We start from the raw sequence: 24,766 nt of genomic DNA, 5'->3' as shown, positions 1-24,766 counted from the left end.
GGTGAATCAGGAGCTCAGCTGGAACATAGAATTTGAGAGTCTAGTGTTGGTGGAGTGCCTTCTTTCCTCCCATTGGCTGAATTGTTTGAGGGGCGGAGCTAACTAGCAAACGGGGCCTAGAGGCGAAGACGCTGAAAAGAAACCCAGCTAGACGCCTTGTGACGCACTTCCGACACGCTGAGTGAAGAAGATGGCTGCGTCCCAGCAGGCTTCAGCGCCTTCCTCCGCTGCTGGTGTGTCGGGTCCCGGTTCGGCTGGTGGCCCGGGTACCCAACAGCAGCCACAACCACCAACACAACTGGTGGGGCCTGCCCAGAGCGGACTTTTGCAGCAACAGCAACAGGACTTCGATCCTGTACAGCGCTATAAGATGCTCATCCCGCAGCTGAAGGAGAGTCTTCAGGTGATTGGCCGGGAGCTTCAAGAAGCAAGCGGGGTTTGGTTCTCTGACATAAAGGGGTCGGGCGGAGGGGCTGTTTAGGCAGGGAGCAAGCAAGAAGAGCGTTAGGCAGGGAAGAGGAGTGAGACTTGGTCCTGTGGGGAGCAGCGCGGATGTTGAGCCTGGGATTGGCCGGAACTCGAGTGGGAGGGAGAAACCGGGCACTGATCGTTACAGCCTGTGGGAAGAACGGCTTGTACAGAGATTCTGCTTGTGATTGGTGAGTGAGGGAGGACGCTGAGGTATGTCGGGGAGGTCACTGGCGAGAACCCCGGGAGAGAGTGGGCCCCTAGGAAAATACGGGGAATGGAAGCGGCAGTTACTCTGGAGTGACAGAAGATGTCAAGTGAAGAGGCTTAAGATTGATCTGATCTTTAAAGAGTGTAGACCACCGAAAGTGTCCCCTTTTGTTTTGCCATCTCTCGCGTCTTTTTTTTTTTCTTTTAACTAGACTTTGATGAAGGTTGCAGCCCAGAACTTGATTCAGAACACTAACATTGACAACGGACAGTGAGTGTGGTCCCGTTTCCCAGGATGTTGTCTTATCCCCACCCCAGTCTTAGAAACTGATCCGACACGCCTTGCCCACCCACCCTCCTTTCCTCCTATTTTCAAGCCCGGTTCCCTAGCGCCCGGCCTTGCACCTTTTGCCTCTTATACTACTAACCATCCCCTAGGCCCTGCCTGCGGGCTCCTGGGCCTAGACCTGGTTTCCTGATGAATACTTGGTTGGGTAGACACTGATGTTCCAAAGATCGGAAATCCATTCCTTAGTCTCCTCCTTCTCCTGGGCTATAGAAAGAGCAGTGACGGACCCATACAGCGCTTTGACAAGTGTCTGGAGGAGTTCTATGCACTCTGTGACCAGCTGGAGCTCTGTCTGGTAAGGGGCCTCCTGGACACTCAATGACCACAACCCTCCCTCAGTCCTTGGGTCTTCAGGAACCTTCATTCAGTCAGTCAGCACACACACACACCCGGGGCACTTCCTGTGGGCCAGACCTGTGCTTCAACAGTGTTGACCTGATATTTGGCCTCTCCCAGAGCTTCCAGTTCAGTGGGATGACATACATCCCCAAACAATGACGGCTTAGAGTGCTCAAAGCTGCGATGGGAGAAGCCCAGGCCTTAGAGGTCAGGGCTGGGATTGGGGGCTGGCGGGGAGCCACAGTTAGAGAGGTCAGGATTAAAATGGGAGAAGCACAGGGGGTTGTGGGAGCCCAGAGAAATGCACTTGACCCTGCTCAAGGTGGGGGTAGGGAGAAAAGGACTCAGGAAAGACTACTGGTGGAGAGCACATCTGAGCTGAGGCAGGAACAAAAATGGAAGAGGGGCAGGAATTGAGAGGAAGGCAAGTGGCAAGGAGTACAGCCTCTGGATTCAGATGGACCACCAACCTCTACCTCTGGGCCTTGGGTTCCTCCTTTAGAAAATGGATTTTGGGGAAAGACCCAGCAAGATCATGCATGTAAAGTACTTAACATGGTTATTAGGCACATGGTAAATGTTTCCTGCACTATCATCATTGTCATCATTATCTTGAACTGGGTTTTGAAGGAAAAGTCAGAGTTTGAGAAGCCTGGTAGTGGTAGAAAGGTATTCCGACCAGAAGGACCGGCTTCTACTTTAAGTTCCCTTTAGGAATGTCACGAAATTCAGTCTGGCTGAGGTATAGTTGGCATTGGGACTTGTTGAATTTTTACTGTACCCTGAGGGTTCTAGGGAGCCATCTAGGGTTTCAGGCAAGGAAGAACATGGACCCGTTGCTTTTTTAAGAATACGCCTCTAGCTGCCAAGTGAGGGATGGGTTAAGGGGGCCAAGAGTGGAGGCCCGGGGGGCCAAGAAGACAGCCATGGTAGGATTCAGTGGGCCAAGTTCTACCAAGGCAGGGTCCTGAGGAATTGCGGAAGGGCAGATGGGGGAGAGACAGTGGGGCTTTGTGAAAAGGCCATTTAACTGAAGAGTTGCAGGAAGAGGAGCCTCCAGGATAAGGCCCAGGGCTCTATTTGGAATGGTAGGGCTATCCCTGAGACAGGGACCCAGGAAGAAGAGCAGTTTAGGGGAGAAAGTATGAGCGCTCTGGAATATCAGGGGAGTCTGGGGACACAGATATGTTGTCATCAGTGAGTGGCGTGTGGGTTGAGATAGCCCCAACAGGGCATGTGAATTAGAGTAGGAGATGGGACATGGGAATTGCTGCATTTAAGGCTTGGGTAGAGTAAAAAGTACCTAGAAGGAGCAACCAGAGAAATAGGAGGAAAACAGGGAGCAGGTGCCATCAGAGAGGCCTCTTGCCAATACCAGGCCTGGGGTTGGGACAGTCATAATCACAGTAGCTAACATTCATTAATTAGCACTTAAGTGATAGGCCAGGATCTGTGCCTATGTTTCACACACTGTTCTTACCATTTTCACCATTATGCGATAGCAGAGGTAGTTATTAAACCCATTTTCCGAAGGAGGAAAGAGGCTCAGAGAGGAACCCAGCAAGTGACTGGCAAGACCAGGCTCTGGCCCCAAGACCCTTGAAGTCCAAGAGCCAAGCAGGCTATCCCAGGCTGGCCCGTGGGGTGGGGTTGGGAGTACCCAGAGTGAAGCTGATGCTGCACCTTGCCTGCCTGTCCACAGCGCCTGGCACATGAGTGCCTGTCACAGAGTTGTGACAGTGCCAAGCACTCTCCAACACTGGTGCCTACAGCCACCAAGCCGGACGCGGTGCAGCCTGACAGCCTGCCCTACCCGCAGTACCTGGCAGTCATCAAAGCGCAGATTGCCTGTGCCAAGGATATTCACACCGCTCTGCTGGACTGTGCCAACAAGGTCACAGGCAAGACTCCTGCACCACCTACCGGCCCTGGAGGTGCCCTGTGAGCTGGCAGGGCTGGGAGTGGGGCAGGCTGTGTGGGAGGGGGACAGGGAGAGAATGAAGAGTGGCCTCAAAGTAGTCTTGTCTGTGTCTTATTCCGCCGTTAGCACCGGGGCTGCGGCCAGCAGGGGGCAGCAGAGGCCTGCAGGAAGTGAGCAGGGCGGGGTCTTCTGCCGGCTGCCTGCTCTCTTCTCTAACAAGGGTGGACTTTCAACTGTGCCTGTTGATGACCTCTTAGAGGGGTGCTCCACTACCTGGCCTGGCTGTGAAATCCCTAACTGGGCCTCTCTCCCTCCATCTGTACTTGATTCTGACCTAGTTTGGGCATGGGGTTTCTGCTCCTTTTACTAGCCGTTCCTTTATGTGTGTCTCTGATGCATGTGTCTGTTGTCTCTCTTATTCAGTCTTTTTATCCCTGTGTCTGCGTCTCTGTGGTCCTGTGTCTCCCTGTCTCTGACCATCTCTCTCCCATCTCTTGATTTCTTTCCTCTGCCTCCAAGTCCTCAGTGGGACTCTGTGAGTATGAAGGAGGCCAGATTCTGGGAGCCAGATCCCTGGGTTACCTGGGGCAAGGAAAGGAGCTTCATTTCCAGGAGCTACAGCCAAGCCCAGGATCCCCAGCACCTCCCATTTCAGCCCAGCCTGCAGTGTCCTTGGCCCAAGAAAGGGGAAGTGAAGGGGTCTAAGCCCTGACCTCAGCAAGCCTGATCGGGGAGGAGCTCAGGCCCCGACCCACACCCAGGGCCTGCGTCAGCAGCACTCAGACTGGGGGCATTGTGCAATCCTTGGCGAAGCCTGGCCCAGCTGGATGCCTGGGTCCTTGTATTTTTAGACCCAAAGGAGAAGTGAAAAGGCCCCTGAAGGGGTGAATCATCAGTCCTGGGGAAGAACCCAGGCGCCTGGGCCCCAGCTCCGGGAAGCAGGCCTTGGGTAGGGGTCTTTGGGGAGGAGGCATCTCACCAGGCTTCCCCCTTCTCTGAAAGCAAGCTTTGGGGAGTTCAGCCATGGCCTTCAAGCCTGGGCAAGTATAGGGTGGAGCTACCAGCCCCGGCCCAGCTGGTAGGGTGTGAAAGGCTCAAGTGACTCAGTCTGGTTGGGGGACTGCCCCACCCAGTACCTTCTGTGCCCTGGTTCCCAGAGTTGTCCTGTTCTGGACCCCACATCTGCAAGGAAACCCTGGGACCATGGAAATCTGTGATTCACCCAAAGTCCAAGTCCCCACACTGAAGTCTTGGGAAATGGCCAGCTGTGTGTGTCTGTGTCTGTGTACACATCCCAGGAAGTTCCTTCCCCTTCTCCCTGTCCTTCCTTGAAGTGCCAGGCATGTAGGGCAGGCCCTCGGAAGGGAAGCAGACCTCTGGGGCGCTAGCTGAAGCTGCTGTCCATGGGTTGAATTTCTTCCTCAGAGAAGCCACAGCTCTGCCCATCTGTTTGACTGAGTCAGCCCCCGCAGCTAACTCCCCAGATCTAGGATAAGTTCCTTAAAGTCAACTGAGTATGGACTTCAATCACGTCTACAAAATATCTTCACAACATCATCTAGATTAGTGTTTGAATAACCAGGGACTGTAACCTAGCCAAGTTGGCACATAAAACTGACCATTATAATCTAGTCCTTGTCAATTCAGCACCCATACACATCTCCTTAACCATAGTTAGTCTCCAAATATAAGAACAAAGTCATACTCCCATCTAACATGATGCAGTTATCTATGGACACCCAAAAATGCACTTTCCCCAGAGGAGCCCACCAGCTTCCTGCCATGGGGTATATGCCAGGTAGTAGTTGGGATGTGTCAGACCATAGGCGCACACACACTCAGAAGACAGGTACAGCTGGCCCTGTGAAGTGGAGTCAACACAAGAAACATACTAAGAAAATCATAAGGTAGGAAAAGTACATTTACAATACTTAGTGAAAAAAATCCTGGATGTGGTTCCATAGTGTAGCAGTTAGCACATCTGCTTTACACACAGAAGGTCCTGGCCCCAATGGAGCCACAGTCCATGGTCTACGACCATGCCACCCTGAACAAGCCCAATGCCTGATCTCAGAAGCTAAGCAAGGTCGGGCCTGGTTAGTACTTGGATGGGAGACCACCTAGGAAGACCAGGTGCTATAGGCATAAATAAAAAAAATAAAATCCACATATAAATGGACCTGCCCAATTCAAACCCTTGTTCAGGGATCAACAGTATATCAGCAATTTCAAGAAGAAAAATGAAACAGAGGAGTGAGATTACGAGAGTGATTTTTAATAGGAAAAAAGGTACTTAGGAATAAAGTTAACGTGCAAGATTTACACATGGAGGATAATATTACTTTACTGAGAAAATTTGAGAGCTTAGGTTGGGTAGTGGTTCATAGGTATTTGATTATGGTCTGTAAATAGATGTTACATGTATTCATTATTTGTTAAATTTCTTTTACTTTTTAAAATCCTTGATAGAGGACAGGAAGGCCTCGCCGAGAAGGCAGACTTGGAGGAGAGAATGTCATACGGACAGCGGGGGAAAGAGCAGTCCAGAGAGGGAATGGCAAGTGCAAAGGCCGAGGCAGGAAATCGATGGTGTGTTTATGGAACAATGTAGCCGTCTGGACCACAGTGAAAGGGCAAGGGTAGGAGAAGTCGAGGCAGGTTGTGGGGGACTTTGGTTTAGATCTTTACTAGATTCTTCGCCCCAAAGGGTGATTGTACAGCCTGGTGCACAACCACACACACCAAGGAAGGGTGCACATGAGACGTCACAGCCACAAAGCAAAAACAGACTAGGGAGACACAGGCACAAATAAAACCCCACCCCCAGCGGAGGATAGCATAACCCACCATCCTACAATCATGGTGTCCCCAGGGTCTCGGTCCCAGTGCTAAGCCAGCAAACAGACCCTACAAGAACAATCCAACAACGTGAATATATAAACAACCCTCCAACCTCCACTTAACCTGCTATCTCTCACCTAATCTCAGACTTTGCCCATCACAGGCTGACTCAGCCCTGCCCACAGCTCAACATCAGAAGCAGCCTTGACTGGGGAGAGGTTTCCAGGTGCGAGCCTGTGTGCCTGTGTGCGTCTGCTCTGCCCATAGAGGCCAGCAGGAACAGAGAGGTGGAGTGGGGGTGCGCCAGCCGCCCTCCCCATCATGCGCACTGTAGACGTCAGGAACCAAAGTTCACCAGTTTCACTGCCTTGTGACTGGGCCACAGAGGAACCACATCTAGACACTGGCCTCCTATGTTCTCAGTGACACCCCCAAATAAGGACACAGGCACAGAAGAACACTGTTCACGACATACACTGTGCTGCAGAGGCCTTGCACAGAACCACGGCTGCCTATGGTCTCAGACGCTTTACACACGCTCTTAACTTCGAAGTGTGTGTGCACCGATCCTCATCACACCAGAGGGGAGACCGTCATACACTAGGCTCTTTCAAGGAGTAACACATACTTAGTCACTCCAGATCCCACAGTGGTTCGGAGCTACACACAGATGTGCAGGTGGGTAAGTCACAGGAACACCACCTCAAAGACAGGGCTGAGTATACACTCCCACACCCAGAGATGGTTAAAGTAAACACAGTGTGTGCAGTCAATCATACAGGCCCAGGCGGTTTCACACATTTATTCACAGCCATGTCAAGTGGAATTGAAAATACACCCCAGCTCATGTCCCACACCTGTCTGGCCAACTGCATATTCACGCACCTCGGGTGTCCCACACCCAGTCACGCCAGGGCACACACCTTCGCACCTGCAGCGCATACACCATTCACACGTCATGGACACACACACACACACACACTCGTGGGCCCATGCAGTTGCACGCACAGTCGGCCGCACCTTATCATGCCTAATCACGCCAGGCACACACTTGGCCTCGGCACACGTGCCGCAAGCACACGGCCCCCGCTCGCCCGCGCGCTCGCCGGGGCTCTCACACCCCCGCGTTTCCCGTCCCTGCTTGTTTTTCTGGAAACTCTGCTCTCCGTTCCCCTCCCCCTAGGCCGGAAGTGCTCGCAGTATTTTTAGCCTGTCTGGTTTCCGCCCCTTTCCCCCTCCTCCTGCCCGCCCAGGACCGGCCCCCTGCGCCCAGCGGGGGACCCGGCCATCCCCTTCCCCACCGTCATTCCAGAGGGGATTCCCGGCCGCCGCCGGGGCCACGGATTTTCCCGCTGGCTACGTGGGGATGAGGAGGAGTCCTGTCCCGAACTTCCTCCTGGGCTGGGACGCCTGAGGCCAGGACGGGTGGGAGGGTGACTGGGAAATGGGTTCCTAAGTTGGAGGAGGAACGACTGGGGGCTCGGACTCCTGGGTCTGACGAAGGAGGGGCCTGGGAGACCCTAGAATTGAGCAAGGAGGGGCCGAGGCCCGGGCTCCTGGGTCCCACAGTCTACGTTTCGGTGTGTGGTCGGTCCTTCCCTGTGCATAGCCCCCCATCCCCCTCCAGCCTCTTCGAGAGTCGCCCAACACGGAGCGTTCAGGTTCTCGAGCCGATGACTCAGCAGATGGGAGAGGGGAGGGGGTCAGCCTGACTCAGGGATGGGAAATGCTCCCTGTAAAAACTGGAATCCCTCTTCCAAGATCGCGGCCGGAGCCAACCTGGGCTCCGGCCCCCCCGGGGTGCCCCCCACCTTCTGTTTTCCCACTGCCTTCGTCCTACTAGCGGCACAGGGTTTGGAGCCCAGACGGGAGGCGGGTGCAAGGCACCTCCCCTTTCCCCTTTTCCCGTTGTCCTCGAGGCTCTGTTTACAGGCGACCGAAGCCCTGGTTACAAGAGAGGAACCCGGGCGTCCGGGCTGAGCCTCCTCGTCACCGCTTCCAGGAAGCCCCCCTCCCCCGCCCCTTGCGAGTGAGTCACGGGCGAGCGGGAGGCGGCAACCGTGCCAGAGCCGCCCGCAGCCGCCCAGCTCACGGGACCGGCCGGGAAGGCCCCCTCAGCCCCAGAAGGCGCCGCACCAGGGATTTCCCCCGCGCTCTGTCGGACAAGGCAGGTCGGCGTGCCTGGCCGAGACTCCCCACCTCAGTACGAGCCCGCAGTCACAGTGTCAGCCTATAAGAATGAACTTTGCACCATTATAACTGCACAACGTGGCAATGATTTTTCGTATTTTCACTCAGGGCAGCCAGCTCACCAAGATCGACTTACTAAGTTTTCTGCCCAGATCTTAAAGTTTTCACGCAGGGCACCCCCTTGACAGTAAACGACTTGCCAATGCGGGGAGTGATCCCCGCAGGTTTAGCGTTCCCTAAAGGCACACCGCTTTTTGAGACCTGTCCGACCATTAGCTGGGGATGACCCATTTCTTCCATTTCAGAATAACTTTCCATGAAGGCAACACTCCACCATTAATAAAAGATCTCGCCTTTTCCAATCTTCGGTTTTCTCAGAGGGCAAACTCAACATAATTTAGGGCTTTGGTGTTAGTCTGCTGCCATTTACTAAATGGAGCTAGTAGAGTAACTTGGCCTCTAAACCCGGGTTTCTTCGTGTGTAAAATGGGAACAATAACCCCTCCTAGAGTTAACGTATGTATGTAAAACACATTTATACAACAGAAGCGCTACTATCTGCGGGAGGGCAAGAGGCTACCGTGGCTCTGGAATTGGGAAAGAAGGCCCCTTTTCAGCCTCGACAAGTATCCGGGACCCCACTCCTCGCGAGTGGAGAAGGGGAGGGCGGTCAAGGTCTCCGGATCCGGGCTGTTTGAGAGCGACATCAGCCAGGCCGACAGGTCTCATCATTCCATAATAAGCCGGCCTGCTGGTCTCCTCTCAATGTTTTGCTCCTGCAGATTTCTGTCTACGGGTGTTTGTCCTTTTTTTCTCCCTCTTTTTCTATTTATGTGACACTCCCTTTCACTTCTCTCTCTGAACGTCTCTGGGACTGTCTCTGTCACGTCGTCTCTGTCTCATCTCCAATCCTAAGCCTGTCTCTCTCCCTCTCTGTATATGCCTCCCTGTGTGTGTATGTGTCTCTCGTTGTTTCTCTACGTGTTTTTCTCTTTGCGTCTCTCCATTTCTGGGTCTCTGGCTCTCTCCGCGCCTCCCCCCGCCTCCGTCCGTCTGTCTCTCACGCGCACGCCCACTGCTTCGGCCTCTGCCCTAGTCAATTCCCCACGGAGCCCTGCCCCCTCCCCCCGTCCCAGTTTCCTTCCCCGCGCCTCAGTCTCCAGCCATGAAAACTGGGCCGACACCCCCTCCCCCACACGCGCTCCCCGCCGGGCCGCAGCCACTCGCGGGCTCAGCTCAGGCGCGTCCCAGAGCGGAAGGGGACCAGTCCCAGACCCAGCGGGCTGCGCTGGGGGCGCGCGTCCGGGAAGCGCCCCTCCTGGCCCCGCCCCAGGCCCTGCCCCTCCTGGCCCCGCCCCTCCCTACGGATAAAAGCACCGGCTCCTCCAGCCACCCGCAGCCTGCCTCCAGCGCTCCGATTATCGGCCGGGTTCTCCGCTCATCGGCCCTCCGCGCCGCCATGGATCTCACCGCCATCTACGAGGTGAGTCCCTAAAGACTGGCACCCTGGGGTGCCAAAGCCTGACTCCCTTCTCAAATGAGGGCTCTCCAGCGCCGCAAACTCCAGCCCGGGACCCCTGGCTTCCTTCTCCAACTGGAGCTCCTTAGCGCCGCACGCTCGGGCCCGGGGTCTTGCCTCCCTTATCAGACCAGTGTGACTCTCTTGAGATGAAAAATGGAGCCCGCGACGTTCGGGTCTCGGCCCAAACATGGGTTGGGTGGCTCTTGTAGATGGAAAGCTAGAGGAGTTTTGTCAGACTAGGGCTGTCTGGAGGCGGAAATGGCCCCACACCTGGCTTCCCCCCAGTAGTTGCTGAGGGCGCGGTTTTGCGCGGAGGCGTTTCTGGGGCTGGAGTCTCGGGGTTAGGGGAAGGCGACTTTTGTCTCCACTCCTTGACCCAGAGGAGGGCTCTGGGACTCAAAAACCAAAGAGATCGAATTCCTGGGTTAACTTTGTTGGCCCCTCCACTTGTGAAACTGGAGAACACGATGCGCGGGGTCAAATCCCGAGAGACCCAGAGACTCGAAATTGGAGGACAGTGGTGCGCCCTGAGTTTGGGATCCCCTCAATCCAGCCGGGGGATCTGTGATTCTTGGGTCCGTCGGAAAAGGTTTCATTCGCGAATAAACTTACCCTCCAGTTTGGGGTCCCTGCGACTCAGAACCCATGGGTTTCAGCGGGCGGGTGGGGCTCAGGCCAGGAGCCCACAAACCGGACTGGCAAGCTCTTAGGTGCCCTGCAGCTGAGGAGAGGCGTCACCCTGCATTTTCGGTGTCTTAAACGATCCCTGTTCCCACAGAGCCTCCTGTCGCTGAGCCCTGACCTGCCATCAGACCATGGAGACACTGAGTCCAACCTGGGCTTGGCCTCCTCCAGACTCTGGAGCCTCGGCTCATCCGACTCTAGTCCGGCTGGGGTCACTGCCCGCCTGCCTGGCCGCTCCACCAGCCTGGTGGAGGGTCGGACCTGCGGCTGGGTGCCCCCACCCCCAGGCTTCGCACCCCTGGCTCCGCGCCCAGGCCCTGAGCTGTCGCCTTCGCCCACTTCGCCTCCTGCGACCCCCACCACCTCATCCCGATACAAGACTGAGCTATGTCGGACCTTCTCAGAGAGCGGGCGCTGTCGATATGGGGCAAAGTGCCAGTTTGCTCATGGACTGGGTGAGCTGCGTCAGGCCAGTCGCCACCCCAAATACAAGACGGAACTCTGCCACAAGTTCTACCTCCAGGGCCGCTGCCCCTACGGCTCCCGCTGCCACTTCATCCACAACCCCAGCGAAGACCAGGCTGCCCCTGGCCACCCCCATGTGCTGCGCCAGAGCATCAGCTTCTCAGGCTTACCCTCCGGCCGCCGAGCCTCACCACCGCCAGCAGCCCTGACAGGCTCTTCCCTGTCCTCATGCTCCTTCTCACCCTCCAGCTCCCCACCCCCAGCACCTGGAGACCTTCCACTTTCACCCTCTGCCTTTTCTGCTGCCCCTGGGACCCCTGTGGCCCGAAGGGACCCCACCCCAGCCTGTTGCCCCTCCTGCCGTAGGGCCACCAACAGCAGTGTCTGGGGACCTGTGGGTGGCCTGGCTCGGAGCCCCTCCGCACACTCCCTGGGATCTGATCCTGACGAATATGCCAGCAGCGGCAGCAGCCTGGGAGGGTCTGATTCGCCTGTCTTCGAGGCTGGGGTTTTCGGGCCCCCCCAGCCACCTGCAGCCTCTCGACGACTCCCCATCTTCAATCGCATCTCCGTATCTGAGTGACAAGTGCCTGCCCAGTACAGATCAGTTGGATCTCAAGTGGGGGGGGGCGGCATTTCTCTTGTGCTGTGGGCTCTACAGGAGCCCAGGACTTTTAACCAAGTACCCCCCTGCCTTCCAAAATGCATTAACCCACTCCCCTGACCCCATGCTGGGGCAGGCCCCCAGTGTGCAAGCTCAGTGTTCGTGGTGTTGGGGGAAGGAGTGTATTCTGGAGTCTTTTTTTAAAAAAAAGATGTAGCAAATTTGAGGGAGGCAGTGAGCCCTCTCCCCCTCCCCTGCCCAATGCTGTGAATAGGCCCCCACTGCCCCTTCCCAATTTTTCCTAGACCCCTGAGGTTCTGGTGTTGACTGGTGGCAACTGGAGCCTCCCCATGAGGGGCAATCCTGGTGCTCAAGTTTCCCCCCAAAAGCAAGTAGCCAAAGCCGTCGCCAACACCCACCCCAACCATTGGGCCCTTTATTTATGACGACTTTATTTATTCTAATAGATTTTATAGTATTTATATATATTGGGTCGTCTGCTTCCCTTGTATTTTTCTTCCTCCTTTTTGTAATATTGGAAACGATGGAATAATTATTGTTATAAGATACTATAATATATTAAGTAATATATATTGTTAAAAGTTTATTTTTGTGTTTTTTGGAATTTTTAAATAAAAAGCATCTGTGTGTAAACTGGAATCCTGGCTCTTCTGCGGTCTAGAGACAGAGGAGTGGGGATGATGGTGAGGCCCTTTTTGGAAGTGGGTAGTCCACTCAGCTCCTCTAAACCTTCCCAGAGCACAGCCGCCAGCGGCGCTTACCTGGCAGGAAGTGATGTCACCCAGCCCGGCCGTTCACCTGAGAGGGCGGGGCCAGGTGAAGTCACCCGGTAGGAGCCGGGAGAGCCAGTTCCCCGGGCGTGCGAGGAGTAGGCGCTGCCGTCTAGTCGGACTCCCAGACCCAGCTCTCGGCCGGGCGCAGGCGGGAATGGGATGTTTCCGTCCCTGCGGGGCCGAAGGAGGGCGGGGCGGCGAGGAGAGGACGGAATGTGCCGGGGCGCGGACCCAGGGCGGGCGGGGGAGGGTCAGCCCGGAAGCCGGGGCGGCCCGGGGGCCCGGGAGCCCGCCACCCGTCTTCCAGTCCCCGAGGGGCTGGGGTACTGAGACTCTCGCAGTCTTGGGGGAGGCAGCTCTAGAGTCTCAGGATTCTAGAATCGCAACATTTTGGACACTAAGAGGTGGTCTCCCAGCCACTAAGAATTCTCGGCCCTGGTGTCTGTCAGCGCGTTTAGGAATGGCGGAGTTGTAGCTTCTGGCCTTCCGGGACCCCAGAGCCTCGAAAGTACCGCATCTCGGGCTGTCGGGAATTTAGAAACTGGGGCTTGCGGGAACTCGGCCTTTCCGCGCCTGCGAAGCGCGAGGCCGGGCTGCGTGGGTCGCGGGCGCGTGGGGGCTGGGCCCGGGACGGCGGTGTCCTCGGACCATACAAGGCAAGCGGCGGCGAGACCCACCCTGGGGCGGGGAGCCCGGAAGCCGCCTCGCGTCAGTGCCCGCGCCCCGCCCCCCTTCCGCCGCGGCCGCCTCTCCTCGCCCTCGACCCCTCTTCCTTCTTTCCCCCGTTTTCCTCTCCCCTCCCCCCACTTCCCCCTGCTCTTGTCTCGCCACCCTCATTCACCCCTCCTCCCCTCCTCAGTTCCTGTTCTCTGTACCGGCCTGCGCCGCCCCGCCCGTCTCCCCTTCCCCTCTGTAACTCCCCGCTCCCCTGGTACTTTTTTTCTTCCCCAGCCCCTGTCCCTTGGCCCCTCTGCCCTGTCTTCCAGTTCCCGTTCTCTCCCTTCCCCTCCTCACTTCCTTCCCTCCTCACCCTTTTCCTCCTTGCCTGCCCTCTCCCTACTGGGCCCCTTGGTTTCACCTCTCCTCCCCACTCCTGCTCCTTCTGCCCACTCCTGTCTTCCCCAACCCATTCCTCCGGCTAGTGGCTGGACTAGTGGTCTCCCTCTACTCTTCCCCTCCAGCTCCATCCCCTCCTCTCCAACTTCCCTCCCCTTCTCATGCCTCCTTGCGCTGTCACTTCTCCTTGGCCCTGTACCTTTGCCTAGGGGCAGTCCCTGATCTTTGATCTCCTCTTTCTTGACACTGAAAAAGCTCACTCAGGTGCCCACATATAGGAAAAGAGGGTTGGGAAAGATAGAAACTCGGAGAGACCTAAAGACATTGGGGAGGCAGAGAGAAAGCAAGCCTTGCAGAGACATTTACAGACACTGAAATAACAAGAAAAACATCTCTGGTCCTTAGCAAAAACATGTTCTGCCCCTTTGCTAAAAAACCCTCATTTAAGATACTGGTACCTACCACCAGCTACCAGTGCCAAACATCTGGGAGTCCCCTTGACTCCTCTCTTTCTCAAACTTGCACCCCAGTCTAACAGCGATCCTGTCTGATTGACCTTCTAAATAGATCTACAATGCACCTTCCTGCCTGTGGTCCTTACCCTGGTCCTGTCCGGCATCATATCTCACCTGAACCATCACATCAGTCCATCGCTGGTCTCCTGACTCAGGCCTCTGCCCTCAGTCTGTCCCCACTGTCCTACTAAACAAAGGCAACCTGTCATGACCCAAAACCCTAAGTCGTCACCAGCCTACATGGCCTGGATCTCCTCTTGCTCTTAGACACATTGGCTTCCTTAGCTGCTCCACCAATAGGTACATCTCACACACTTCAGCCACAGGGCCTTTGTGCAGACCGTGCCCTCTGCCTGGAATACTCCCCTAGGTATCCCCATTGCTCACTCTCTTGCTTTAGGTCTCTGCTTACATGTCTCCTCAGTGAGATGGTCTTTGGCTACTCATTGCAACCCCACACCTCACCTCCAACTCCTCCATCCTCCCTACCTTGCTCTATGTTTTCCATGACATTTCTCATCACCGAACATATAAAATGAACTTAGTTCCTATGTTTATAGGAATCTGCCTCCTCCACTAGAATGTCAGGTCCTCAAGGACAGGGATTTTGCCTTGTTCACTGCTATATCACTCATGCCTAAAATCTAAACAGCAGCTGGTCACATCGTTCAGAGACGTTCAGTTTGTTGGAAAAAAACAAATCAATTCAGAAATGGGGAGAAAACAAGAGTGAAAAACCCCAGGACACACAAGAAAAAAAAAATTAGTATATGAGGTGACTACTGTTTAGTACTAAACTTACCGTGATAATCACTTCACATTTTATAGTATGTATAAAAATCATTATGTTGTACACTTTGGACTAATACGGTACAATGTTATATGGAAATGATATCTCAGTGAAACTAGGGGGGAAAATCCAAAACAGAGAAAGAGGCAGTAACACACACCCGGTTTGCGGAGGATCCACAGCCTGATATATTAGGTCTTAAACAGAGATTTGCAGACCCAATTAAATATGCAGCCATACAAGAGGCGATACCACCCTCTGGCGGCCATGATGGAAACGGCACCTCCCCACAATACAGAAGACTCCCTAATCGACCATCGCCGGAGTTCCTGGAGTCTTTCCAACCCGAAAATTCTAAGATGGAAATGTTTACTCCTATAAGTAATGTAGATATTTCAGTTGATTTGTAAAATGTGTAAGTTCATAAAAACTGACGAAAGAAAGTTAAAAATGCTCCAGGTGAGGATCGAACTCACAACCTCGGCATCGCTCCGCTCGCACTGTCATATAAGTACCGCGCGCTAACCGATTGCGCCACTGGAGCTCCGGCCGCACCCTTTCGCCGCGGGGTCCTTCAGTCGTTCGTGTCCACGTGACCTCGCTGGACAGTTCCACCTTATATTGTATATGTAAACAGTAATCTTTTGGTTGGCCAATAGGAGAAAGTTTGTGACCAGCTCCAGATTCTCACGCCTCGAGGGCTCTTGCTGTAAAAGGGAAAAGTCCGCGAGGCTTTTGGAATGCGGAGGTGTAGCCTGCCTGGGACTCGCCTTTTCATGAATATTCAGAACACAGGGAGGAGGAGGGGTTTTAACCCTCTGCTCCCTGGCCGGCCGGAAGGCGGCCCCTCCCCCCCGCGGGCGGGAACAGGATATGAGCCCAGGCGGCTGGGGGGAGGGGAGGCCCCAGGCAACCGACCCCCGCCCCATAGCTGGGACCAGACTCTCTCGCCGCAGATGTGGTACCGCCGCCGCCTCCGGAGCCTGGTGCCACTCATCCTGGAGTTTGAGGGGTCCAGAGTCGTGGACTCCGGCGTCCCAAATCTCTACATCGCTTCCTGAGAGACCCCAAAGCACAGGCCGCCGCGTCCAGGCTACAGGACCCCCGATATCCAGGTGCCCAGCGCCCCCTCCTGGAGGAGCCAGGAGTCCGGGACATCAGCAGCCCCGCGCGACCCTGGAGGGCGAGCTTCTTGCATCCCGGTTTGAAGAATTTAGGATCCCAGACCGGAGATTCTGTCCAGGGGTTTCCAGAAATCTGAGCTCAAGACTCCCAGGGTTGGAGGAATTTGGGTTATGGACTCCTAGCGCCCTAACCAGTCTGTTTTGGATAGAAGCGCCCACTACTTCAAGGGGACCCAAGGATTTGGGACTGTCCTACATTCCTTCCTGGAGGTGGTTTAATTCCTGCTCTTAAAGTTAGGGGAACTCAGGAATCCGGGCCGCCTACAGCCCTATCTGGAAGTCTCAGGAATTTGCGTCCCCAGCAACTCCATCTGAGACTCAAGAGTCGAGGCTCCTAGCATCTTCCATTTAGAGGACCAAGAAATTCGTACCGCTGCATGCCATTCTCCAAGAAACCTCGGATTCTGGTTGCCGGAGCCTGAGAGCCCGAAGTTCACGCCCCTAACTTGCAGAGACCCAGGAGTCTTGGCTCTGCGCCTCCCCAGGGACCGTGCTGGGGTCGAATAGGAACTGGGCTGTCTTGGTTTGGGGCTGGAGACTCCCCAGAAGGTGAGGGGGGAGGCGAGGGGCCCCGACGGGCTGGGGGAGGGGGCGGCGCCGCCGCAGCCGAACAATGAGGGGGCGTGCCGGCGGGGGACGAGCGGAGGCGCCGGCGGGAGTTGGGGGCTGACGGGGTTTGTGAAGGCGCTGGGAACCCAGATTGCGGCGGTGGGGACAGTTGAGCGGATCGTGGAGGGACTGACTGAAGGGGGGAGGAGTTCGAGGGCTCCGGGCCAGAGCCCCAACTCGCAGCCCCCGGTGGGGGAGGGAGCCGTGTGCAGGACCCTGGCATCCGGTCCCCCAGCCTCCTCCGCCCTCCCCTGGGACCCCGCGGCCTCCCGCCCACGGCTTTTCCCAGCCCTGCCCCTCGCCCTAGGCTCCAGCCAGAGCCCAACCGTTCCCAGGATCCCTGAGCCTCCGGCCCCAGACAGGCCAGACTCGTAGCTTCGGCGACTCTTGCTTTCTTCGCTCCTCTTTGTCTCAACCTTTCCATCTTTTCCTCTACGTTATCTTTCCTCGTTCCTCTCTTTCTGTCACTGTGCCTCTGCCCCGTGAGTCATTCCCAGGGGGCCCCTCCCTGGATTTAGACCGCACTGCTAAATTCTCAGCCCCCAGTCTGTAAGTGTGGGCCGCAGGGTGGCCTGCGGGGTTCTGATTCCTAAGAAGGGGGTCTTTTTCTGCAGAAGCCCTGAGCCACTCAGCTATGCCCGAGGGAGCCGGTGGACTGAGCCTGTCCAAACCCAGCCCTCGCCTTAGCCCGGGTCGCAGAGGTGAAGTGTGTGACTGTGCGACTGTGTGTGAGACTCAGACAGGTGAGCATGCGAGGGGCATTCTGGGCATTCGCGCCTTCATTCAAAACCACGCAGACCTCTGTGTCTGGCCCAGTGCTGGCAGTGCTGGTTACACGAGGTGACCAAGACAGCCTCGGCCCTGCTTGCCCAGAGCCCCAAGTCTGGTGGGGGAGATGGACCCATCCCTAGACAGTGGCAGTCCAGAGGAGGTAGTCCAGGGCAGAGTGGTCCCCAGCTGGGATGAGGACAACCCAGGGGCTGTGGGAGCCTGGTCTGGGAGGTCAGTGGAGGCTTCCTGAAGGCGGGGGACATCTAAACTGAGGATGGAAAGATTAGGAGGAATGGCAGAGGCAAGGGAGAGTATTCCACATAGAGGGAACAGTAGGTTCAAAGGCCCAGAGATGAGAGGAAACTACTTATTTGAGTAAGAAGCCAAGCGTGACTGGATCTTGAGGGTAAGAAGTGGCGTGGCTGTAACGACTGGAAAGGTCCCTAATGGCCACCTTGCATAGGGCCTTTTGGACCTGAGGAGTTTGGACTTTATCCTGAGGGTCAGATGGGCAAAATAATAAAGATTTCCCAGGCTGATACTTGGAGGTGGATTAGAGAAGTGGAGGCCAAAAGCTCAGACAGGACCTTGCTGGGCGAGGACAGGACTGGACTGAGGCAGCGCAGCGGGGAGAGGAGAAGGGAGCCGTGGGAAAGACGTTGACGGGGTGTAGGGAGTGTGGGGGCTGAGGGCACTCACTCGTGGGGCAGAACCGCTGACCTGCCCCACATCCCCAGCAGCATCTACAACCCCTGCCATGGCCTCCCCTCGAGGTTCTGGGAGCTCCACGTCCCTGAGCACGGTGGGCTCTGAGGGGGACCCGGCCTCGGGGCCCACCCCTGCCTGCTCAGCCTCCAGGCCAGAGCCCCTTCCAGGGCCCCCCGTCCGCCTGCATCTGTCCCCTGTGGGGACCCCAAGTTCAGCAAAACCCTCGAGGCTGGAGCGTGTGGCCCGTGAGATCGTGGAGACAGAGCGGGCCTATGTCCGAGACCTCCGCAGCATCGTGGAGGTGAGGCAGGGGGCACCCGAGCGCAGTGGGGACCCAGGCCAGCCCCTCCGCCCCGTAACCCCAGTCATCCCCACAGGACTTCCTGGGCCCCCTGCTGGATGGCGGGGTCCTGGGGCTGAGCGCGGAGCAGGTGGGCACGCTGTTTGCCAACATCGAGGACATCTACGAGTTCAGCAGGTCAGGGGCACTGGCTGGTGGGCCTGGGGAGGCAGGCTGTGTCCCAACCCAAAGCTTGGAGCCGCACAGGGCCCTGTCCAGGCTGGCCCATGGGGTGTCGAGACATTGGGCAGGGGTCACGATGGAGACTGAGGACACAGATGAGGCCCAAATATGGGGACAAGTGCAGACATCTGGATGGATCTCAGCACTGTGTCAGGCGTGGGAGCAGATGAATCCAAGGCTCAGGCGGGGCCTCAAGATCATGACAGTGTGAGCGTTTGTGTCCTGGGGAACTCGGTCCTGGACAAACCTGGATGGTTGGCCCCCAGTGAGGGGAACGCTGGACTCCAAGAACCAGGACACCTGAGTGTCTTGATGAGACCTTAAGATTATTATAGGAGGTCTGAGAGTCCTGACAAGATCTCAATCACAACAGGATCTTAAGATCATCACAGATCTAAGGGTTATGACACTGTTCTCCCTGGGTCATGACACAAGACACCAGGCTCAGGCCAGCTGTGACAAGATTTCAGGCTGAGGAATACGACACTGTCCAATGAAGTCTGAGCAGGTTGTGATATCTCAGTTAATGGTCAGAGGACCCTCCCTCTGGACGTGACATCCCCTTGAGAGATCCTGGCAGCCACCAAGCCCCCAACCTCCTGGAGCCCTCCGCTGTGTGGTGCTGGGGGGCCAGGCGGTCCTCACCCTTTCCTCTCCCCGCAGTGAGCTCCTGGAGGACCTGGAGGGCAGCAGCAGTGCAGGGGGCATTGCGGAGTGCTTTGTGCAGAGGGTGAGTTGAGGACCAGGGTTCAGCCTGGGTAAGCAGGGAGCAGGCCTAAACTGGGCTGGAGGGGAACTATGGGGAGTCTGAGGTCTTCCTAACTCCCACGTTACCCACAGAGTGAGGATTTCGACATCTACACGTTGTACTGCATGAACTACCCGAGGTGAGGGGCCCCAGGCCGTGGCCATGAGCTGATGTGCCAGCCAACATCCCTCCACCCTGACCCTATCCAGCTCCAGTCCCTGCCAGACCGCTCCCCAACCTGCCCCTGACCCCTGCCAGCCCCTGATCATTCCTGAACCTGGCCACTCCCCGACCCCTCCCAGCCCAGCCCAGCCCACTGGAGTTGCTGGCCCCACACTGACCTGCACTGTGCCCCCAGCTCCCTGGCCCTCCTCCGAGAGCTGTCGCTGTCTCCGCCGGCAGCCCTGTGGCTGCAGGAGCGCCAGGCCCAGCTCCACCACTCGCTGCCTTTGCAGAGTTTTCTGCTGAAACCCGTTCAGCGCATCCTCAAGTACCACCTGTTGCTGCAGGTTCGCTGTGGCCCTTGGGGGGTGCTGCTTGGGGAGGGGCAAGGTCTCATCCATGGACCACCCAGTGCTGCATCTGGAGGGTGGACCCGGGATGAACTGGGCAAGGCCCGGGGAAGCATCTGGTACCTAGAAACTGGGCCAGCACTCGGGGAAGGGTCTTGCTGGCAGTGGGGCCTGGCAGCAGCTGATTCCACTTTGTATCCCTGCCTGTTTGTCTCTCTCCATCTCTGGGTCTCTATCTCCGCCTCTACCTTTATATTTCTGTTTCTTGTCATTATCGTCATTCTCCTTCTGTCTCCTTCTTCTCCCCTCCCGGGTGCCTGGTGGCTTCCCCTCAGGAGCTAGGCAAGCACTGGGCCGAGGGCCCCGGTGGTGGGGGCCGCGAGATGGTGGAAGAGGCCATCGTGTCCATGACAGCAGTTGCCTGGTACATCAACGACATGAAGCGCAAGCAGGAGCACGCCACGCGCCTCCAGGTGGGCTGGGGCCAGCTGGATGGGAGGAGTGGGCATGGGGGCTTTTCGGGGGTGGCCTTGGAGGGTGGGCTCGGACAGCACAGCTGGGTCGCTGACCCCGTCGTCTTGGCGCGCATGTGCTGCCCACTGGTGTGTCTGTGCCGGCGCACCTGGCGGGTCCCGGCAGGAAGTGCAGCGGCGGCTGGGCGGCTGGACTGGCCCGGAGCTCAGTGCTTTCGGGGAGCTGGTGCTGGAGGGCTCCTTCCGAGGTGGCGGAGGGGGCGGCCCCCGAATTCGAGGGGGTGAGCGGCTGCTCTTTCTGTTCTCACGGATGCTGCTGGTGGCCAAGCGTCGGGGGCCAGAATACACCTACAAGGGCCACATCTTCGTGAGTTTAGGGGTGGGGACAGGGCTGGAATGTTATCTGCACACTGTATTTTATACACTTACATCTGTATACCCAAAGGGGTGGCCGGGGCGGGCTCCGCAAGGGACAACTGGCTTAAAAGGGTCACATTTTCTTGGGTCTGAGGATGGGGCAAAGTGTAGTAAGGAGGGGTGAGGCCAGCAGAATGCGGAGCTGGGGGGCGGGGGGCGGGATGTGGGCCCTAGACAGGGAGAACCTGGGTTTGCCCACCAGGCAAGCATCTTGTTGGGGGAGGCACATCTTCCAGATAAGGGGGAGGGCGGGCAAGGACGAGCAGAGCCTAGCCTGGTGGGGTCAACGGGGGAAAGGGGACCCTCCATACAACCATGCTGGTTACATCTTGCTAGGGGATAGACACCCCTATACAAGGGGCATGTTGCTGAGTCCAGGGGCTCAGCCTGCGCCCCTTTCTGCATCCCCCCCCCATCCAGTGCTGCAACCTGAGTGTGAGCGAGAGTCCTCGCGACCCTCTGGGGTTCAAGGTGGCCGACCTGACCATCCCCAAGCACAGGCACTTGCTCCAGGTGAGCACAGGGTGGGGCTGGGTGGCCGGGGTGCCCTCCGGGCCCTGGGCCTCACACCTGGCTCGCAACCACCTTCACCACCCGCTCCCCAGGCCAAGAACCAAGAAGAGAAAAGACTGTGGATTCACTGTCTCCAGCGCCTGTTCTTTGAGAACCACCCCGCTTCCATCCCTGCCAAGGTACAGCTCTCGTCACAGCTGGGGGCCCTCGGGGTGCTGGAGCCTCTTACCCACTTAGTACTGGGAGACCCTCAGCACAGGGGTGCTCTCTTAGAACGTGATAGTTGAATTGCAGAGTAGGCTATCTGGGTTTGACTCCCACCTCCATCATGTCCCTGCTTTGTGACTTTGGGCCAGTAATGTAACCTCTCTGGTCTGTTTCCTCACCGGGAGAAATAATAGCGCTGACCTCGTAGGGCTGTGCCGAGGAGTCATTGTCATCAGTCATGTAACTCGCCTGTCACGTAGCAGCACCCATTAATGGGACTGCCTAGGGTGCTCAGAGACTGGCCGGCCTCCTCAACCCTCATCCTCATCTCTTTCAGGCAAAACAAGTTCTCCTTGAAAACAGCCTGCACTGTGAGTTGGGGCCTCGGGTTGGGAGTGGAAGTAGAGGGATTACTTCCAAGAAAAAGTGGATTAGCCGCAAATCTCTCCCCACAGGTGCTCCTAAAAGTAAGTCTGTCCCAGAGCCTGCGACACCCCCACTTGGGTCTCCCCGACTTCAAGATGCTAGAAGTTTCACCCCTGGACGTAGGAACACAGGTAAAGGAGATGGAATCCTGAGTCCCACTCCCTACTTCTCCCCCAGGACTCAGGAATTGTACCTGCAGCCCCCTCCTCCCCCCGGAGCCTGGAGCTGGACTCATAATGGGGTTCTGATCTGTCTGTCCCACAGCTCCGTCTCCAGGCCCCTCCGTTACCCGCCGTGGCCGCAGACAGTCTGGTGAGTTCCTTTCACCTGGGAACTGGGGATTGGGGTGGGAACTGGACCCTGACATCGCTTCGTCCTCCCCCCAGAGCCAGCGAAGGACCCGTATGTCGTGTTTCCACAGAATGGTAAGTGACTGCCCAGCCTAGCTGGGTCGAGCCCTGGCTGTCTGTCTGTCTCTTCCCACCGGATGCCCAGTGTTGGTGGGGGAGGGCGATGGGGGCAGCTCATCAGTTCTAAGGAGTAACACTTACCGCTACGTGTCACTCTTTTTCATCTCTCCATCCCCAGCTAAGCCTAGACTCAAGGTAAGAAATATCTTGGGACAGGGTCTGGGGACCCAGACTCCAGGGTCTGATGGAAGAAGGAGGGAGCTTGAGTTCTAAGCTCCTGGGGGGCTAGGGGTTGGGTCCTCCATCTGAGGGAGGAGGGAGCTGGGGGCCCTGGGTGCTTGTCCTCCATCCTTTCCTTCTTCACAGCATGCTGGCAGTGAGGGGGAGCTCTACCCCCCCTTAGAGCCTCAGCCACCAGGTCCAGCTTCTGGACCCCCTGAGGACCTAGAAGACACTGGACCCCCCACACTGGACCCCCCTGGGACCTCAATCACTGAAGAAATCCTGGAACTGCTGAATCAGAGAGGCCTCCGCGATGCAGCAGTGAGTGTCCCATCAGTGTCCTTGGGGCTCTGGGCTTGGGCAGGCACGGACGGGGGGCCAGGGGTGGCCAACCCACCCTGACACCTTTGGCCTCTTCCCCAGGGCCCACTACAGCCATCGCCCCATGACATTCCTACGTTCCCCGGAGGTGCCCAGGTGCCGGACGATGGCGAACACCTCACGTTCCCAGCCCTGCCCAGCCGGGACTCGTCCGAAGAGGAGGAGGAGGGAGAGCTGGAGGCGGACGAACAGTGCCCTTCGCCTCTCCATGTGCTGGAGGGGCTCGAAAGTTCCAGCGCAGCTGAAGTTCCCGACATTCCTGGCCTGAGCAAAAACCCTGCTTTGCCCAGCCTCCCTGAGGCTCCCGGCCTTTCTGAAATTCCCCAGACTCCTCGCCTTCCCAGTCTCTCCGACGTTGCCAGTGTTTTTGAAATGCCCGGCCTTCCAGCCGTCTCCAGCATCCCAGACATCCCGGGCCTTTCCAGCTCCCCCGCCCTTCCCGGCGACTCCTGGCTGCAGGGACCTCTGCGGGAGCCGGCTGAGGCTCTAGCCACCAGGAGAGAACTGTGCCCTGGAAGCAGTTGCAGAGAACTGGGAGAGCCCTCCTCAGGCAGCAGGGCAGGTCAGGAGGAGACCGAAGAGGAGGCGTCCTTCTCAGATGTCCAACCCCAGGACGGCCCCCGAGATCAGCGATTCCAGGACGAGCTGGAATTCCGCTCTTGCTCAGAAATCCGGAGTGCTTGGCAGGCTCTGGAGCAGGGGCAGCTGGCCCGGCCAGGTTTCCCAGAGCCGCTGCTGATTCTGGAAGATTCGGATCTGGGTGGCGGGAGCAGGAAGGCCGGAGCCCCAGGTGTGGAGCGGGCAGCGTCCCGAGTGCGAGAGTTGGCCCGGCTCTACAGCGAGCGGATCCAGCAGATGCAGCGGGCTGAGACGCGGGCCTCAGCCAATGCTCCCCGCCGCCGGCCGCGGGCTCTGGCCCAACCCCAGCTGTCGCCCTGCCTGCCCCACGAGCAGGCCGAGCCAGGTGAGGTCCAGAACGTGGTCGGCAGAAGTCACCCATGCCGAGGCTCCAGTCCTGACTCCGTCCTTCTCTCTCTGCACACAGGGCCCCTGCCTGCCTTTGGACACGTGCTGGTGTGTGAGCTGGCCTTCCCGCTGACCCTGGCCCAGGAATCTGTCCCCCTGGGCCCTGCTGCCCAGGTTCAAGCTGCCACACTTCTGTCTAAGCCAGGGGGCTGCCTGGATGGCCAGGGTCTAGATGTTTCCATTTCGTCTGAGCAAGACCATCAGGGCATCCAGGGTCCAGCTGCTGTCCCTTTGCCTGAGAAGGGAGACTTCTGGAATATCCAGATTCCAGCCCCCACACCTTTGCCCAAGCAGGAAGGCCCCCCACATGTCAAGGTTCCAGCTGTCACAACTCTGCCTGATCAAGAAGGCCACCTGGAAGTCCAAGTTCCAGCTGCCACTCATCTGCCTGAGCGCACAGGCCACGTGGATATACAGCTTGCCGCAACCACGTGTTTTCCTCAGCAAGAATGCCAGATGGACACCCACGTCCCAGCCACCCCAGCTTTACCCATGCAGGGAAGTTCTGATGTCATGGTTGTAGCCACCACTCCTATGCCCAAGCAAGGCCACTTGCACTGCCAGAGCCCGACCACCACCCTATTAACTAAGCAAGGAGGTTCCAGGGATGTTCGGTCCCCAGACACTGTCTGCAGCCAAGCCGTCGGCCCTTTGTTTCTGTGTGGAAGCAGCCTGGACCATCAGGTACCAGCCAACACCCCACTGCCGTTGGAACACAACCTCCCAGACGTTCAGGTTCCGGTTACCTCATTTTTTCCTGCACATGGAGGCCACCTAGACCGTCAGATCACAGCCAACGTGCCATCGTCTTTGCCCCAGGACTTCCCAGACATTCAGGTTCCAGGTGCTGCAGCTTTGCCCCAGCCACAAGGCTTCCTGGACACCTGC

The 24,766-nt window shown here is 57.3% G+C and overlaps 3 protein-coding genes and 1 non-coding gene across 4 annotated transcripts in view; 3 read left to right on the top strand and 1 right to left on the bottom strand.

The window, feature by feature from the left end:
• Positions 1-140: 140 nt before the first annotated feature.
• MED29 (mediator complex subunit 29) lies at positions 141-3,382 on the top strand. The gene is made up of 4 exons (XM_011372239.1): positions 141-403; positions 891-949; positions 1,238-1,322; positions 3,069-3,382. The coding sequence occupies exons 1-4, from the start codon at positions 191-193 to the stop codon at positions 3,309-3,311; spliced, it is 600 nt and encodes a 199-aa protein (XP_011370541.1). The 5' UTR covers positions 141-190; the 3' UTR covers positions 3,312-3,382.
• A 6,305-nt stretch (positions 3,383-9,687) lies between these two features.
• On the top strand, positions 9,688-11,803 carry ZFP36 (ZFP36 ring finger protein). Its single transcript, XM_011372238.2, has 2 exons — positions 9,688-9,801; positions 10,619-11,803. Exons 1-2 carry the CDS (start codon positions 9,778-9,780, stop codon positions 11,570-11,572), a joined length of 978 nt encoding a protein of 325 aa, XP_011370540.1. The 5' UTR covers positions 9,688-9,777; the 3' UTR covers positions 11,573-11,803.
• A 3,299-nt stretch (positions 11,804-15,102) lies between these two features.
• Positions 15,103-24,766, top strand: part of PLEKHG2 (pleckstrin homology and RhoGEF domain containing G2) — an 11,294-nt gene continuing 1,630 nt past the window's right edge. The window contains exons 1-19 of the mRNA XM_011372331.2: positions 15,103-16,481; positions 17,156-17,284; positions 18,053-18,321; positions 18,398-18,498; positions 19,207-19,273; positions 19,384-19,430; positions 19,650-19,800; positions 20,139-20,276; positions 20,443-20,643; positions 21,114-21,206; positions 21,299-21,385; positions 21,751-21,784; positions 21,869-21,970; positions 22,104-22,151; positions 22,226-22,264; positions 22,428-22,444; positions 22,616-22,792; positions 22,895-23,816; positions 23,898-24,764. Of these exons, the coding sequence (XP_011370633.1) occupies positions 17,176-17,284; positions 18,053-18,321; positions 18,398-18,498; positions 19,207-19,273; positions 19,384-19,430; positions 19,650-19,800; positions 20,139-20,276; positions 20,443-20,643; positions 21,114-21,206; positions 21,299-21,385; positions 21,751-21,784; positions 21,869-21,970; positions 22,104-22,151; positions 22,226-22,264; positions 22,428-22,444; positions 22,616-22,792; positions 22,895-23,816; positions 23,898-24,764 (3,469 nt within the window). The 5' untranslated portion in view covers positions 15,103-16,481; positions 17,156-17,175. The remainder of the gene's footprint in view (positions 16,482-17,155; positions 17,285-18,052; positions 18,322-18,397; positions 18,499-19,206; positions 19,274-19,383; positions 19,431-19,649; positions 19,801-20,138; positions 20,277-20,442; positions 20,644-21,113; positions 21,207-21,298; positions 21,386-21,750; positions 21,785-21,868; positions 21,971-22,103; positions 22,152-22,225; positions 22,265-22,427; positions 22,445-22,615; positions 22,793-22,894; positions 23,817-23,897; positions 24,765-24,766) is intronic.
• On the bottom strand, positions 15,200-15,292 carry TRNAI-UAU. The gene is given in 2 exon segments: positions 15,200-15,235; positions 15,255-15,292. It is a non-coding gene; the product is annotated as a tRNA-Ile (tRNA).

Source organism: Pteropus vampyrus, unplaced genomic scaffold (assembly GCF_000151845.1).
Source record: "Pteropus vampyrus isolate Shadow unplaced genomic scaffold, Pvam_2.0 Scaffold203, whole genome shotgun sequence".
Lineage (NCBI taxonomy): Eukaryota > Metazoa > Chordata > Mammalia > Chiroptera > Pteropodidae > Pteropus > Pteropus vampyrus.
This window is presented reverse-complemented; position numbering and strand designations above follow the sequence as displayed.

Bases quoted from the DNA above. Each gene is read 5' to 3' on its own strand.
- MED29 (XM_011372239.1), top strand. From the start codon at position 191: ATGGCTGCGTCCCAGCAGGCTTCAGCGCCTTCCTCCGCTGCTGGTGTG. The intron at 404-890 runs GTGATTGGCCGG...TCTTTTAACTAG, and splicing joins AGCTGAAGGAGAGTCTTCAG to ACTTTGATGAAGGTTGCAGC. The intron at 1,323-3,068 runs GTAAGGGGCCTC...GCCTGTCCACAG, and splicing joins ACCAGCTGGAGCTCTGTCTG to CGCCTGGCACATGAGTGCCT.
- ZFP36 (XM_011372238.2), top strand. From the start codon at position 9,778: ATGGATCTCACCGCCATCTACGAG. The intron at 9,802-10,618 runs GTGAGTCCCTAA...CTGTTCCCACAG, and splicing joins ATCTCACCGCCATCTACGAG to AGCCTCCTGTCGCTGAGCCC.